Source organism: Ascaphus truei, chromosome 17 (genome assembly GCF_040206685.1).
Source record: "Ascaphus truei isolate aAscTru1 chromosome 17, aAscTru1.hap1, whole genome shotgun sequence".
In the NCBI taxonomy this organism is placed as follows: domain Eukaryota; kingdom Metazoa; phylum Chordata; class Amphibia; order Anura; family Ascaphidae; genus Ascaphus; species Ascaphus truei.
Window position 1 is genome coordinate 36,247,850 of NC_134499.1, and position 14,916 is coordinate 36,262,765.

At 41.7% G+C, this 14,916-nt stretch overlaps 1 protein-coding gene across 2 annotated transcripts in view; it reads left to right on the top strand.

Annotated features, from left to right (window-relative positions):
- The window catches only part of FAM3D (FAM3 metabolism regulating signaling molecule D), a 53,163-nt gene that overhangs the window by 35,101 nt on the left and 3,146 nt on the right, over positions 1-14,916 (top strand). For both annotated transcript variants that reach the window (XM_075574802.1, XM_075574801.1), the window contains 4 exons: positions 3,128-3,186; positions 4,249-4,299; positions 4,631-4,715; positions 6,651-6,777. In XM_075574802.1, the coding sequence (XP_075430917.1) occupies positions 3,128-3,186; positions 4,249-4,299; positions 4,631-4,715; positions 6,651-6,777 (322 nt within the window). The remainder of the gene's footprint in view (positions 1-3,127; positions 3,187-4,248; positions 4,300-4,630; positions 4,716-6,650; positions 6,778-14,916) is intronic.

Here is a 14,916-nt window from a genome sequence, read left to right on the forward strand (position 1 = left end):
GCAATCGGCTAAAAGAGGAAATTCACAAGAACTTTTGCCCCACAAAACTGTATTACATTTGTGATGCAAAAACATGCAATAAAATGTTTATTTAAACTCTGGTGTATTATTTGTGTGAGGCACAGACCCACTTTTGAAGCATGCACACAAAATGAAAATGATCTTTTGGTATTCTTAGAAATGGCTTCTTTGAAATTGTACACTACCCCTTTAACTGAAGAAATTCATATAGCAAAATATGACTTCTTATGAGAGAAAGTTCCTGCAGATTTAGAGCAGCAATTGTTTGTTTACCCATGGTGCTGAACCCCGCTATTTGAAGCTCCCGAGATCCCCTCCCCCCGAGATACTCACATGTGAAGTTACATGGTGTAAATCTCCCTCCAGAGGAATCAAACTGGCTGCCAAATATTGAGCCAATAGCAAGCTACTATCATCAGTCGGAGATTTCGATTGGACAGAGATTTAAATCCCTTTTAAGAACCAGGACGCAATGCCGGTAATTTCACTGATAAGTAACCCGGGAACCAGCGGGTCCTCGGGGCTGAGAAAAGTGCGGGATGTGCCCACCAGTTTGCATCTTTTAAAGAAAAAAAGCTTTAAACGAAAAATAATTGAAATAATACACATAGGTAGTGTATGTTTGCAGTGCTGCAGCGTAACACAAAAAAGAAATCGTTGTTTAAAAGGATACGCTTCTTTAACCCAAGCTGTGCTGTAATGCTGTGCGATACAGCGCAGAGTGACATAGTGCACTCATTTACATGTCATTACCCAGAATCCCTAGCTGCAGCGGAAGCTACGCGATCATGCGGAAAGGCGGGTCTGCTGACCTGTCTGGGAAGTGTTAATGCACCACACGTGGTATTTTTATTTACTTCCAAAGGATGCAGAAACCCCGAAAATGTTTTTTTTGTTAGCTTTAAATCGCGTATTATACGCCTTTACCGGCTGTAATGCAAGCCCTTTATAAGTACATTACAAGTAACTATCCCATGTTCACCCATTAAACAATAAAAAAATGATTGGGATGAGTAGGTTTAATTGTGTCCCATGGTGCCTGTTCTGCTTCTCAAATCAAAATACTGAAGGAGGACTTCTTTCTCAGTTTTGAACTGAGAACCGATGATATCGCGCAGAGAGCTCAGCAGCGTATTGCAGAGCAGAGCAATGCGTTCAGGCCTTCCCAGGCACTCCATGGGTTAACATTCTCCGTAGGCATAAAATTGGATTATGTTACACACTCAGATTCAATGTTACAGTAATTTGCAGGACGTCACAAACTGTGCCAACTGTAATGTGTTAATAAAAAATAAATAAAGATAGGTGTATCCAAAATTAAAGATTGGTTAGTAATTCGCAGATTGAGAAGAGAGAGAAAATGAGTTCTGTATAAAGTACTGTAATACCTCAGGCCCTGTTGACACCTTTTTAAGATTCACAGAATAATTTTCCCCGCAATACTACATCCCGCCGACCTTTTCTTCTTTTTCTTATTTGTATATGTAAATCATGGGACAATGTATAATTCCACATTCTTACCTAAACTGGCAATCGTTTGGTGCTCCTGTTATACATCTATAAACATCCTGATTGTGTGACTAGCATAATGGCCGCCTTTCCGTTCCAATCAATCCTTCAGTCAGTGTAACTCGGCAGCTACAATGTATCCTGATATTACTAAAGTAACATTGCCTATTGTTGTAGTTTGCAGCTCAAACTGCTGGGAACATTGGCAACATTTTATCACAAACAGGAAAGTGTGACACAGATCTCGCACGGCTGCGGAAGTGTGCTAAACCTGCTATAGAAGCCAAAGGATGCCCAGTACAGAATATTAAAACTAGAGACGGGCAAAATCCATTTCGCAGTGTAAAATCCGCAAACGGATTTGGTTGGTTTTAATCTGTGCTGATTCATCAAAAAACGCCATTAGATTTATTCCGTCACCGGACTGCGGAATCCGCGGAGTGTATCGGCAATAATAATACAAATAGCTGCAAAACCCGAACCGCCCTTTTTGCGATTGATCCGCTGAAATCCGCGGACAAAAATCGACCATCTCTAATTAAAACTCATTAAAAATGGCATTAAGAGTTGAATTTAAAAATACAGTCACTATTATCGAATATTACAGAACTGATTTGTTAAAAAAAAAACCCATAAGATTTCCTGTTTTGCTGCTTTAATACTATGTACTCTAATATCCTGTGTAGTTAGGGACATATAGTAAATGGTATTTTAGGAGATTCGCTTGGGAATAATGAAAAATGTCAGAAAATTAGCACAAAAAATGATTAGCAGTAATGTTGCAAATGTATTAAAATATATATCTTGCACACCGCATCCTAATGTGTATAGAAGCTTCCACATTACAAAATACCAGCTAGATAGGATTCCATTTATAGCCGTATACGCGATAACCCCTTTTTTGTCGTTGTGTTGTGAGAAATGGCTGTGCTGTGTACTTTTCTACTTTATTACACTTCTCACGTATTGTTGTAACAATAACTTCTAACACTTCAACAGAAATTGCTCTGCCTGTGTAAAGTAGAATAAATACGATATTATAAAGTTATTTGTGTGTGTGTGTGTGTGTGTGTGTGTGTGTGTGTGTGTCTGTGGCAGGGGTGGGCAACTCCAGTCCTCAAGTGCCACCTGTTGACAGGTTTTCAGAATATCCCTGCTTCAGCACAGGTGGCTCAATCAGTGGCTCAAATACTGAGCCAATGATTGAGCCACCTTTGCTGAAGCAGGGATATCCGTAAAACCCTGATCTGTTGGTGTCCCTTGAGGACTGGAGTTGGCCAGTCAACGACTGGACCACCTGTGCTGAAGCAGGGATATCCTGAAAACCTGGCCTGTTGGTGGCCCTTGAGGACTGGAGTGGCCCACCGCTGGTCGATGGTTTTAGCACATACTATCTAAATCCATGTTTAATAACGAACCTGGTTTTGTATTTCCATTTACCAGCACTGATTTGATGTCATACTAAGATCAGACTGGATTATTGTTGATCTGGAGTCAGTTGGCAGGTATATAACCCTCAGGGAATAAGTCACGCATAGTGTATCAATTGCATATTACCCTTTTATTTCTTCTCAGCTTCTTCCATTTGCAATTTCAGCTTAATGAGCTCTGTGAAAAATAACATTGGCAGAGGGCTGAACCTCGCGTTCGTGAACGGTAAGCTGCAAAAAGACGAGATTTTCCCGTTATCTTGTGAAACGTTCTTACTGCATGTCAGCAGCTTGATAAAACGAGTAGATAGCTTGGCATGAGGTTAGGTATTACATGTGGGATAGTTCTGAATATCCCCATTTTAGTTGAAATGATTTTTTAACCCCCTTATTACCAGATGACCTAACACCGCGTCTCTAGCTGCAATAATGAATAGAGACGGGCGAATTCGCCCAAGTCCGTTTCCTGGATTTTCTCGCATTTTTCCCCTCTCGAAATCCGATTTCGCGGTGTAAAATCCGCACACAGATTTCGGCGGTTTCAATCCGCGCAGATTGATCAAAAACCACCACTGGGTACAACCCGTTGACGGAATTGTAGAATCTAATCCGCGGATACAAACCGCCAATCCGTCCACGCGTTCCAACCCGCGGAGTGTATGGTAACAATAAAAAATCAACAAAACGCAAATCGCCCTTTTTGAGATTGATGGGCTGAAATCCATGGACCAAATGAACCGGCTGATCCACTACAGATCCAAATTCACCCCCAAAATTTGCCCATCTCTAATAATGAACTGAAGAACTAATGCTCAGATCCAGAGCACAGTTGAAGCAGAAATACGGGTTCACTTTAAAATATATATATTTTTTTTATTACAGGGTTGAAGCAGGGGATCTCCCGAGCTGAACTGTGTTAATTCCAGAGATACTTACCTCCGTAGCAGTGCCGGTATCTCAGCAGTCAGAGAAACTGTGTTCCTTAATCTAATGGCGGTTTAACCGTCCGGTGTCAGGCGGGCCAATAGGAAGCCGTGATGTCATCTGCTGCGGCTTCCTATTGGCTCGCGTGATCTGGACCTATAAACTCTGCTGAGATACAAGCACCGCTATGGAGGTAAGTATCTCCGGAAGCAGGGGGTCCCCGGGGCTGAAATTAACATAGTTGAGCTCCGGAGACCCCTGCTTCAATCCTGCAAAAAGTCATTGCAATGTTTTAGGTGACAAAGTGATTCTACTTTTTGTAATTTGGTAACTGGAATAATTCCATTTTTTCTCTATTATTTAGCCTCCAATGGGACCCTCTTGAAAACGGGCTTTTTTGATATGTATTCTGGCGGTAGGTTGTCACTTCTTTCTATATTTATAAATGAGTAATTATCAACGTTTGCATCTTTTTCATTCAGAGAATAAAAAAATCTTTTTACGTGCTGCGCTCAACGTTATTCCCCTATATAATATCACAAACAAGTTGCCATGTTTATTAAGCAGCGCTCAGACATCGTATGGCCAAGTCACTTCAGGAGCTGAAAGGTGTCTTATGGCATACAACCGTTTAGTGAATCGGGCCCAGTATGTCATGTAGCATTTAAACTCAATTGTTAACAAAAAAATGAATTGTTCATATGATTGCATCACTATAGTTATCGTCTTTTCTGTGTGTTTTAAAGAAATTAAGGATCTTATGGCGTTCATAGATCCCACACCAGAGGGTACCTTGGTGTTCCTTGCATCGTATGATGATCCAGCCACAAAGTAAGTCATTGAAAGTCGTATTGCAAATATGGTTCTGTATGTAGTAAAATGACCTGATGTCCCGTTTAGCCGGAACTGTCCCGTTTTTGTTGTTTGTCCCGGTGCCCCGAAACTTCAGTTAATATCCCATTTTTTGGGGGTTGTGTTGCCGACCGCGCATGCGCAAACGTCCCGTTTTGACCCAAGGGAAAATATGGTCACCGAAAGTAAAATGCAAATGTAATACTGATTATTCCTAAAGGGAAATCCTTCTGCAGGTTTAATCATTGCGGCGGGGTGCGGGAAAATGGGAGAAAATACGTCTTCATAGACGTGGTGGTGGTAGTAGTAGAGTAATGGAATAGCCTCCCGGCAGAGGCAGTCGAGATCAATACAGCAAGGGAATGCAAAAAATGGTAGGATAGATATAAGGCTAAGATACATTTAAAAGCCAATGATCAAATAGTGTTGGGGAGGCCAACCCCAGTCCTCGAGGGCCATGAGCAGGTCAGGTTTTCAGGATATCCCTGCATCAGCACAGGTGGCTCAATCAGTGGCTCAGTCTTCGACTGAGCCACTGATTGAGCCACCTGTGCTGAAGCAGGGATATCTTGAAAACTTGACCTGTTGAGGACTGGAGTTGGCCTCCCCAACGTGGCCAGGTGGTTCTGATCTGCCATCACAACCTATGTTTCTATTTCACCTGCCCGCCTTTACAAGTTTGGGAATTAACCAGCAGGTTCTTCAAATGGCACAAAGCCACCTAGCCAATTACTTTGATACGTGTCAGAGGAGTCAACGCTAAGGCTAGGTCCCCAGTGGCCGCTGCGGCACACGCTACAGCGTGCGCACCGCACACAAGGCACAGCCGTCTATGGGGCAGGCCCCACCAGTCAGCGTGTGCGTGCGCACACAAGTCGCGAAGCGCGACCGCCTTGGCCAAAAGACAAGATTTTTGTCTTTTGGTGAGGCGGCCGAGCATTGGCCACGTCGCGGCGGCAGGTTCAACCAATGAGGGTGAACCAGCGGCGTGATGTCATGGCCGCGCCCCTGCCACCCCCCCCCCATTCCTGCGCTGCGGCATGTGCAGCCGTGATTACTGGGGCCGTAGCCCAAGAGCGAAACAAACCAGTTTGGGAGATGAAAGCTGAAGCCGCAGGGAAAGAATGCGCAGTATCGTTCTGCGCAGTTTCCCCGCAGCAGCATAAAGGAACTATGTACAGTATGCGGGGCTATATTAAAAACAGCAACCTCTGCTCTGCCAGGGGAGGCAGCCATGCCACGATCCCCTACCAGCAGAGGTGTAATAAAGGATAACAAACGCGCTGAAACAAAAATGCAACAACCGCATGGCACCCACGGGCATAACTAGCACAACAGCCTTTATCAATGGGGTTGTTCTCTCTGGGTATGTGGCGGGGATAAGCAAGCAGTACACAGTGTTAAAGGTGCAATCCTGCGTAGCCGAACAGTTTCATTTCTTAGGGGCCACTGAATGGGGGTGTGTTTGTCAATCAAGTGTTTTCTTTCCCATTATCTCACCCTGCCCTTATCAGAGAACCAATAAAGATAAGGGGAGCTGGGGAGAGGGACTCTGGGGTATAAGCATTCGCACAACAAAGAAGGAAGTAACCACAGGACATTAACCTCTCCCAAACCTAACTGTAAAGGAGAAGTTTCGTCTAGTCTGGGTTTTTAACGTATATATGACGAAGTGGTCTTCGGAGCTGATCTGTGGTAATTTCATCTCCTGGGACCCCCTGTTTCCCAACATACTATGATTACCAACGATACATGGTAAAAACTTAATTTACTGTATGGGACCAATAGATGTAGCTGAATCAGCACCCCCTGCTGTACACACAGGCAATTGTCACATTTTGTTAAACACATGAAATTAATGAACAAAAAAAAAAAAACTTTTTAAGAAATATACTGTATGTCTTTCCTCATCAGACTGAATGATCAAGCAAGAGAAATATTTACCAGCTGGGGAAGCAGTTATGCAAAGAAAGTGGGGTTTCGAGACACCTGGCTTTTCATTGGAGGAAAAGGACTGAAGGCCAAAAGTCCATTTGAACAGGTAAATATGGCATGGACATTATACCCGGGTGAAATAAAAAACCTGTAAGTGGACTTCCTTCCCAGTCTCTGTAACCGCCAGCAGCATATATACATAGGTGCAGCTTCCTGGATCCCACGACAGTCTCGCACTGATCACTGCGCTTGTTCATATAGTCACTGGGAGAGCACTAAATACATTATAGTAAGGCCGCGCTTATAGTGACGGCGACAGCGACATGGACGTCACGCTGCGGTCACTGGAAAAATCAAATTTAAGTGATTTCCAGCGATCGCGATCAAGCCGTCGCGCCTACTATAAGCGCACGCAACGGCGTCAACACATTTGTTTTAATGTTTGCTTACACACTGTATACTGCACTCTGCGTACACGCTGTATACTGCACTCTGCGTACACGCTGTATACTGCACTCTGCGTACACGCTGTATACTGCACTCTGCGTACACGCTGTATACTGCACTCTGCGTACACGCTGTATACTGCACTCTGCGTACACGCTGTATACTGCACTCTGCGTACACGCTGTATACTGCACTCTGCGTACACGCTGTATACTGCACTCTGCGTACACGCTGTATACTGCACTCTGCGTACACGCTGTATACTGCACTCTGCGTACACGCTGTATACTGCACTCTGCGTACACGCTGTATACTGCACTCTGCTTACACGCTGTATACTGCACTCTGCTTACACGCTGTATACTGCACTCTGCTTACACGCTGTATACTGCACTCTGCGTACACGCTGTATACTGCACTCTGCGTACACGCTGTATACTGCACTCTGCGTACACGCTGTATACTGCACTCTGCTTACACGCTGTGTACTGCACTTGCTTACACACTGCACCTACACATACTGCACTCTGCTTACACACTGTATATTGCACCTCCAATTTTACCTGGCAGATTAACTTTAAACATAAAGTAAGTTTTTACCCAGACGCAAGGTAACTGACATACTGTGTATATAATCGCACAAGATGCCGGCGTCTTTATGCTGGTACTCAAAATGTATTTTAAAATTCAAGCTTGAAATGCAGCGATGTCCCTTTATTGCTGGTCTTGTGGCCTCTCCTGTAGATCCCATTTATTAGAGCTTCACTGATTATCTGTATTGATCAAAATGAATCGATTTTAACGCCTGTTGTGTTACGGTGGGATACTCTGTAACATTCTGCATTATCACTGCCATTTAATCCTATGGGAAATCTGTGATATTTTGCGTCATAAGCGGGTGCAGTAACCTTGGCTATATATATATATATATATATATATATTAAAAATATCGCTTGTGAGCACATTCACATGTCTTAGACAGGTCTGCAACCCGGCCTTTCACCATTATCCCCAGCATACAGTACTTCCACTGCAGCACGGGATTCTGGGAAATTACATGCAAATGAGCACACAGTGCCACCTTTTGTCTCAATACCACATTACATGGTTAAACCCTTAAGACAATGCATGCTGCTTTAAACACAGCTTTTAAACATAACCTGGGATGAGATGCAAAGCCAATAAACCCATTCACAGGACAGACTGTTTCGACCTTGTGGCTCTCATCAGTGTGAGGTTGGTTGTACTGGCTTTGCTTGTATGAGACATGAGTAGGTCTTCACCACACATTATTAAGGTTATGGTGGGTGAAAAGGTGACTAAAAACCCTCCACCGTATAGCATATAAAAATATCACTTGTGAGCACAGTCACATGTCTTGGACAGGTCTGCAATGCTGGGGGATAATGGTGAAAGGCGGGATTGCAGACCTGTCTAAGACATGTGAATGTGCTCACAAGTAATATTTGTATATGCTGTATGCTACATAGGGCCTCATGCAGAGAGCAGCGAATTTTAAAATTGGCGAATTTAATAAAAAGGAGCTTTTTTGGAGAGTTTTAATCTCCATATGCAGAAAAGTGCGAATTCTGCTATGTTTAACATGGATGCGTCTGGCGAGTTTAAATTGGCGAGATGCGCGCTTCAGAAATGTGTTAAAACAAATTCGCGCCTTTTTTTTCCCCTTTGCAATGGCCGCGAGCGGCAGTTTTTTTTGGCGAGGCAAAACGGAGACAATCGCGCCATTTTATTGGCGCGAACAGCCGCTAGATGCCGTTCGCGCCTCTCTGCATACGGATATTTTTTAAACTGGCGAGATTGCGGTTCTCGCTAGCCGCGAGGCGAGTTTTACAAATAGAAAAGAAAAATTGGCGCGTTTTTCGGAAATCTCCATTTTCTGCGCGATTATCTCCAAAAAATGGCGAATTTCGAAAATTCGCAGCTCTCTGCATAGGCCCCATACTGTGTATATATGTCTGTGCAAACTACGGTGCCACTTCAGGTTAGAATCAGGGTATGTGGGACAGTTGCAAGCATATTAGAGGAGCCTATGGCTGGGATTATGGTCCCTGCGCGGCCGCGTGTGAAAGAGCGTGTCGCCGTGCGCGCACTCCTGCAGCCCAAGCGACTTGTGAACTCGGCTGCAGGAAATTGTAGACACGTGGCGGGGGCGTGGTGGGGGCGTCACGAAGCTGGTTTGCCCTCATTGGCTGAACCAGCTCGCGTGCGCTGACGTCACACAGCGGCCGCCTGGAAACACAGATTTTCTTGTATGCCGAGAACGCTGCCGCTTCAACGCGAGCCTTTGCCGGCAGTTGCACAGGCAGAGGGGCAGCTCCCATTACACAATGCAGCACAGTGCTTGCCGTGTGCGCGCACGCACGCAGTGACGCCGGCATCATAATCCCTGCCTAACCCTTGATACGTCTGGCCCCAGATGCACTGGCATCCATCCATGTGGTGTGACTATCAGTAGGTTTCTCAGCGCCACCTACTGGAAGTGAGGCGGAATAAAGATAGGAGCAAGCCCTAATTCCATAGAGATGAATGAATACGCCCCAGCTGTGGTTACAGCTGTTCCCTTTCTAAAGTTTTAGGAAATTTGGGACACAGAAAAGTCAGTTTGAACATTTTTTGATCAGTCCCAGGGCAGAATAATGCGCACTGCTCATTTTGTCCGGCACATATGGCAAAACATTCACTTTCACAAAAAAAATGCCTCAGGCCGCGTTTATAGTGCCGGCGACGCGACCGATGACGTCACCCGGCGCCACTGGCGAAATTTCAACTTTAGTTTTAAGCGGCGTCGCTGGCGACAAGGCCAGTGACGTCACCAAGGAGGAGGGCAGCGCTCTGTGATTGGTTTAGAAACAGTCACAATTGAAGCCAGTGAAATTTGGACGCACCGTCGCCGTCGCGCTTACTTTAAGCGCTTACGACAGATTCAATTGATTTGTTTAGTAGCGACGTCGTGTCACCGGGCGCTATAAGCGCAGCCTAATGTTCCCAAACTCTGGTGCACGAGTTGCTCTCGGAGTAAGATACTGTATCCGAGTTGGGTTTCCGGAGATACAAATGTTCAAAGTAAACAGGAATATTCACAAATGTTTCCCACGCTGAGTCCTGAGAAAGGTCCGTGGGTTGGACTGAAACGTTGATCTGTAAATAATAAACCACGGTTTCTAGTTGAAGCAAGTCCACGCTAGTTTTCTCCTCTATGCCTACAGTAAGTAACATAGTATTGCGTACGTGTAAGTAACATAATATTGCGTACGTGTAAGTAACATAGTATTGCGTACGTGTAAGTAACATAGTATTGCTACGTGTAAGTAACATAGTATTGCGTATGTATAAGTAACATAGTATTGCGTACGTGTAAGTAACATAGTATTGCTACGTGTAAGTAACATAGTATTGCGTACGTGTAAGTAACATAGTATTGCGTACGTGTAAGTAACATAGTATTGCGTACGTATAAGTAACATAGTATTGCGTACGTGTAAGTAACATAGTATTGCGTACGTATAAGTAACATAGTATTGCGTACGTGTAAGTAACATAGTATTGCTACGTGTAAGTAACATAGTATTGCGTACGTGTAAGTAACATAGTATTGCGTACGTGTAAGTAACATAGTATTGCTACGTGTAAGTAACATAGTATTGCGTACGTGTAAGTAACATAGTATTGCGTACGTGTAAGTAACATAGTATTGCTACGTGTAAGTAACATAGTATTGCGTACGTGTAAGTAACATAGTATTGCGTACGTGTAAGTAACATAGTATTGCTACGTGTAAGTAACATAGTATTGCGTACGTGTAAGTAACATAGTATTGCGTACGTGTAAGTAACATAGTATTGCGTACGTATAAGTAACATAGTATTGCTACGTGTAAGTAACATAGTATTGCGTACGTGTAAGTAACATAGTATTGCTACGTGTAAGTAACATAGTATTGCGTACGTGTAAGTAACATAGTATTGCGTACGTGTAAGTAACATAGTATTGCTACGTGTAAGTAACATAGTATTGCGTACGTGTAAGTAACATAGTATTGCGTACGTGTAAGTAACATAGTATTGCGTACGTGTAAGTAACATAGTATTGCGTACGTGTAAGTAACATAGTATTGCGTACGTATAAGTAACATAGTATTGCTACGTGTAAGTAACATAGTATTGCGTACGTGTAAGTAACATAGTATTGCATACGTGTAAGTAACATAGTATTGCGTACGTGTAAGTAACATAGTATTGCGTACGTATAAGTAACATAGTATTGCTACGTGTAAGTAACATAGTATTGCGTACGTGTAAGTAACATAGTATTGCGTACGTGTAAGTAACATAGTATTGCGTACGTGTAAGTAACATAGTATTGCGTACGTGTAAGTAACATAGTATTGCGTACGTGTAAGTAACATAGTATTGCGTACGTGTAAGTAACATAGTATTGCGTACGTGTAAGTAACATAGTATTGCGTACGTGTAAGTAACATAGTATTGCTACGTGTAAGTAACATAGTATTGCGTACGTGTAAGTAACATAGTATTGCTACGTGTAAGTAACATAGTATTGCTACGTGTAAGTAACATAGTATTGCGTACGTGTAAGTAACATAGTATTGCATACGTGTAAGTAACATAGTATTGCGTACGTGTAAGTAACATAGTATTGCGTACGTGTAAGTAACATAGTATTGCTACGTGTAAGTAACATAGTATTGCGTACGTGTAAGTAACATAGTATTGCGTACGTGTAAGTAACATAGTATTGCGTACGTGTAAGTAACATAGTATTGCGTACGTGTAAGTAACATAGTATTGCGTACGTGTAAGTAACATAGTATTGCTACGTGTAAGTAACATAGTATTGCGTACGTGTAAGTAACATAGTATTGCGTACGTGTAAGTAACATAGTATTGCTACGTGTAAGTAACATAATATTGCGTACGTGTAAGTAACATAGTATTGCTATGTGTAAGTAACATAGTATTGCTATGTGTAAGTAACATAGTATTGCGTACGTGTAAGTAACATAGTATTGCGTACGTGTAAGTAACATAGTATTGCGTACGTGTAAGTAACATAGTATTGCGTACGTGTAAGTAACATAGTATTGCGTACGTGTAAGTAACATAGTATTGCGTACGTGTAAGTAACATAGTATTGCGTACGTGTAAGTAACATAGTATTGCGTACGTGTAAGTAACATAGTATTGCTACGTGTAAGTAACATAGTATTGCGTACGTGTAAGTAACATAGTATTGCTACGTGTAAGTAACATAGTATTGCGTACGTGTAAGTAACATAGTATTGCTACGTGTAAGTAACATAGTATTGCTTACGTGTAAGTAACATAGTATTGCTTACGTGTAAGTAACATAGTATTGCGTGCGTGTAAGTAACATAGTATTGCGTACGTGTAAGTAACATAGTATTGCGTACGTGTAAGTAACATAGTATTGCGTACGTGTAAGTAACATAGTATTGCGTACGTGTAAGTAACATAGTATTGCTACGTGTAAGTAACATAGTATTGCGTACGTGTAAGTAACATAGTATTGCATACGTGTAAGTAACATAGTATTGCTACGTGTAAGTAACATAGTATTGCGTACGTGTAAGTAACATAGTATTGCGTACGTGTAAGTAACATAGTATTGCATACGTGTAAGTAACATAGTATTGCATACGTGTAAGTAACATAGTATTGCGTACGTGTAAGTAACATAGTATTGCGTACGTGTAAGTAACATAGTATTGCGTACGTGTAAGTAACATAGTATTGCGTACGTGTAAGTAACATAGTATTGCATACGTGTAAGTAACATAGTATTGCATACGTGTAAGTAACATAGTATTGCGTACGTGTAAGTAACATAGTATTGCGTACGTGTAAGTAACATAGTATTGCGTACGTGTAAGTAACATAGTATTGCGTACGTGTAAGTAACATAGTATTGCGTACGTGTAAGTAACATAGTATTGCTACGTGTAAGTAACATAGTATTGCTACGTGTAAGTAACATAGTATTGCTACGTGTAAGTGACATAGTATTGCGTACGTGTAAGTAACATAGTATTGCGTACGTGTAAGTAACATAGTATTGCGTACGTGTAAGTAACATAGTATTGGGTACGTGTAAGTAACATAGTATTGCGTACGTGTAAGTAACATAGTATTGCGTACGTGTAAGTAACATAGTATTGCGTACGTGTAAGTAACATAGTATTGCTACGTGTAAGTAACATAGTATTGCTACGTGTAAGTAACATAGTATTGCTACGTGTAAGTGACATAGTATTGCGTACGTGTAAGTAACATAGTATTGCGTACGTGTAAGTAACATAGTATTGCGTACGTGTAAGTAACATAGTATTGGGTACGTGTAAGTAACATAGTATTGCGTACGTGTAAGTAACATAGTATTGCTACGTGTAAGTAACATAGTATTGCGTACGTGTAAGTAACATAGTATTGCATACGTGTAAGTAACATAGTATTGCGTACGTGTAAGTAACATAGTATTGCGTACGTGTAAGTAACATAGTATTGCGTACGTGTAAGTAACATAGTATTGCTACGTGTAAGTAACATAGTATTGCGTACGTGTAAGTAACATAGTATTGCATACGTGTAAGTAACATAGTATTGCGTACGTGTAAGTAACATAGTATTGCTACGTGTAAGTAACATAGTATTGCGTACGTGTAAGTAACATAGTATTGCGTACGTGTAAGTAACATAGTATTGCATACGTGTAGTAACATAGTATTGCTACGTGTAAGTAACATAGTATTGCGTACGTGTAAGTAACATAGTATTGCTACGTGTAAGTAACATAGTATTGCGTACGTGTAAGTAACATAGTATTGCGTACGTGTAAGTAACATAGTATTGCGTACGTGTAAGTAACATAGTATTGCGTACGTGTAAGTAACATAGTATTGCGTACGTGTAAGTAACATAGTATTGCTACGTGTAAGTAACATAGTATTGCGTACGTGTAAGTAACATAGTATTGCGTACGTGTAAGTAACATAGTATTGCGTACGTGTAAGTAACATAGTATTGCGTACGTGTAAGTAACATAGTATTGCGTACGTGTAAGTAACATAGTATTGCGTACGTGTAAGTATCATAGTATTGCGTACGTGTAAGTAACATAGTATTGCGTACGTGTAAGTAACATAGTATTGCGTACGTGTAAGTAACATAGTATTGCGTACGTGTAAGTAACATAGTATTGCGTACGTGTAAGTAACATAGTATTGCTACGTGTAAGTAACATAGTATTGCGTACGTGTAAGTAACATAGTATTGCGTAGGTGTAAGTAACATAGTATTGCGTACGTGTAAGTAACATAGTATTGCGTACGTGTAAGTAACATAGTATTGCGTACGTGTAAGTAACATAGTATTGCGTACGTGTAAGTAACATAGTATTGCTACGTGTAAGTAACATAGTATTGCGTACGTGTAAGTAACATAGTATTGCGTAGGTGTAAGTAACATAGTATTGCGTACGTGTAAGTAACATAGTATTGCGTACGTGTAAGTAACATAGTATTGCGTAGGTGTAAGTAACATAGTATTGCGTACGTGTAAGTAACATAGTATTGCGTACGTGTAAGTAACATAGTATTGCGTAGGTGTAAGTAACATAGTATTGCGTACGTGTAAGTAACATAGTATTGCTACGTGTAAGTAACATAGTATTGCGTACGTGTAAGTAACATAGTATTGCGTACGTGTAAGTAACATAGTATTGCGTACGTGTAAGTAACATA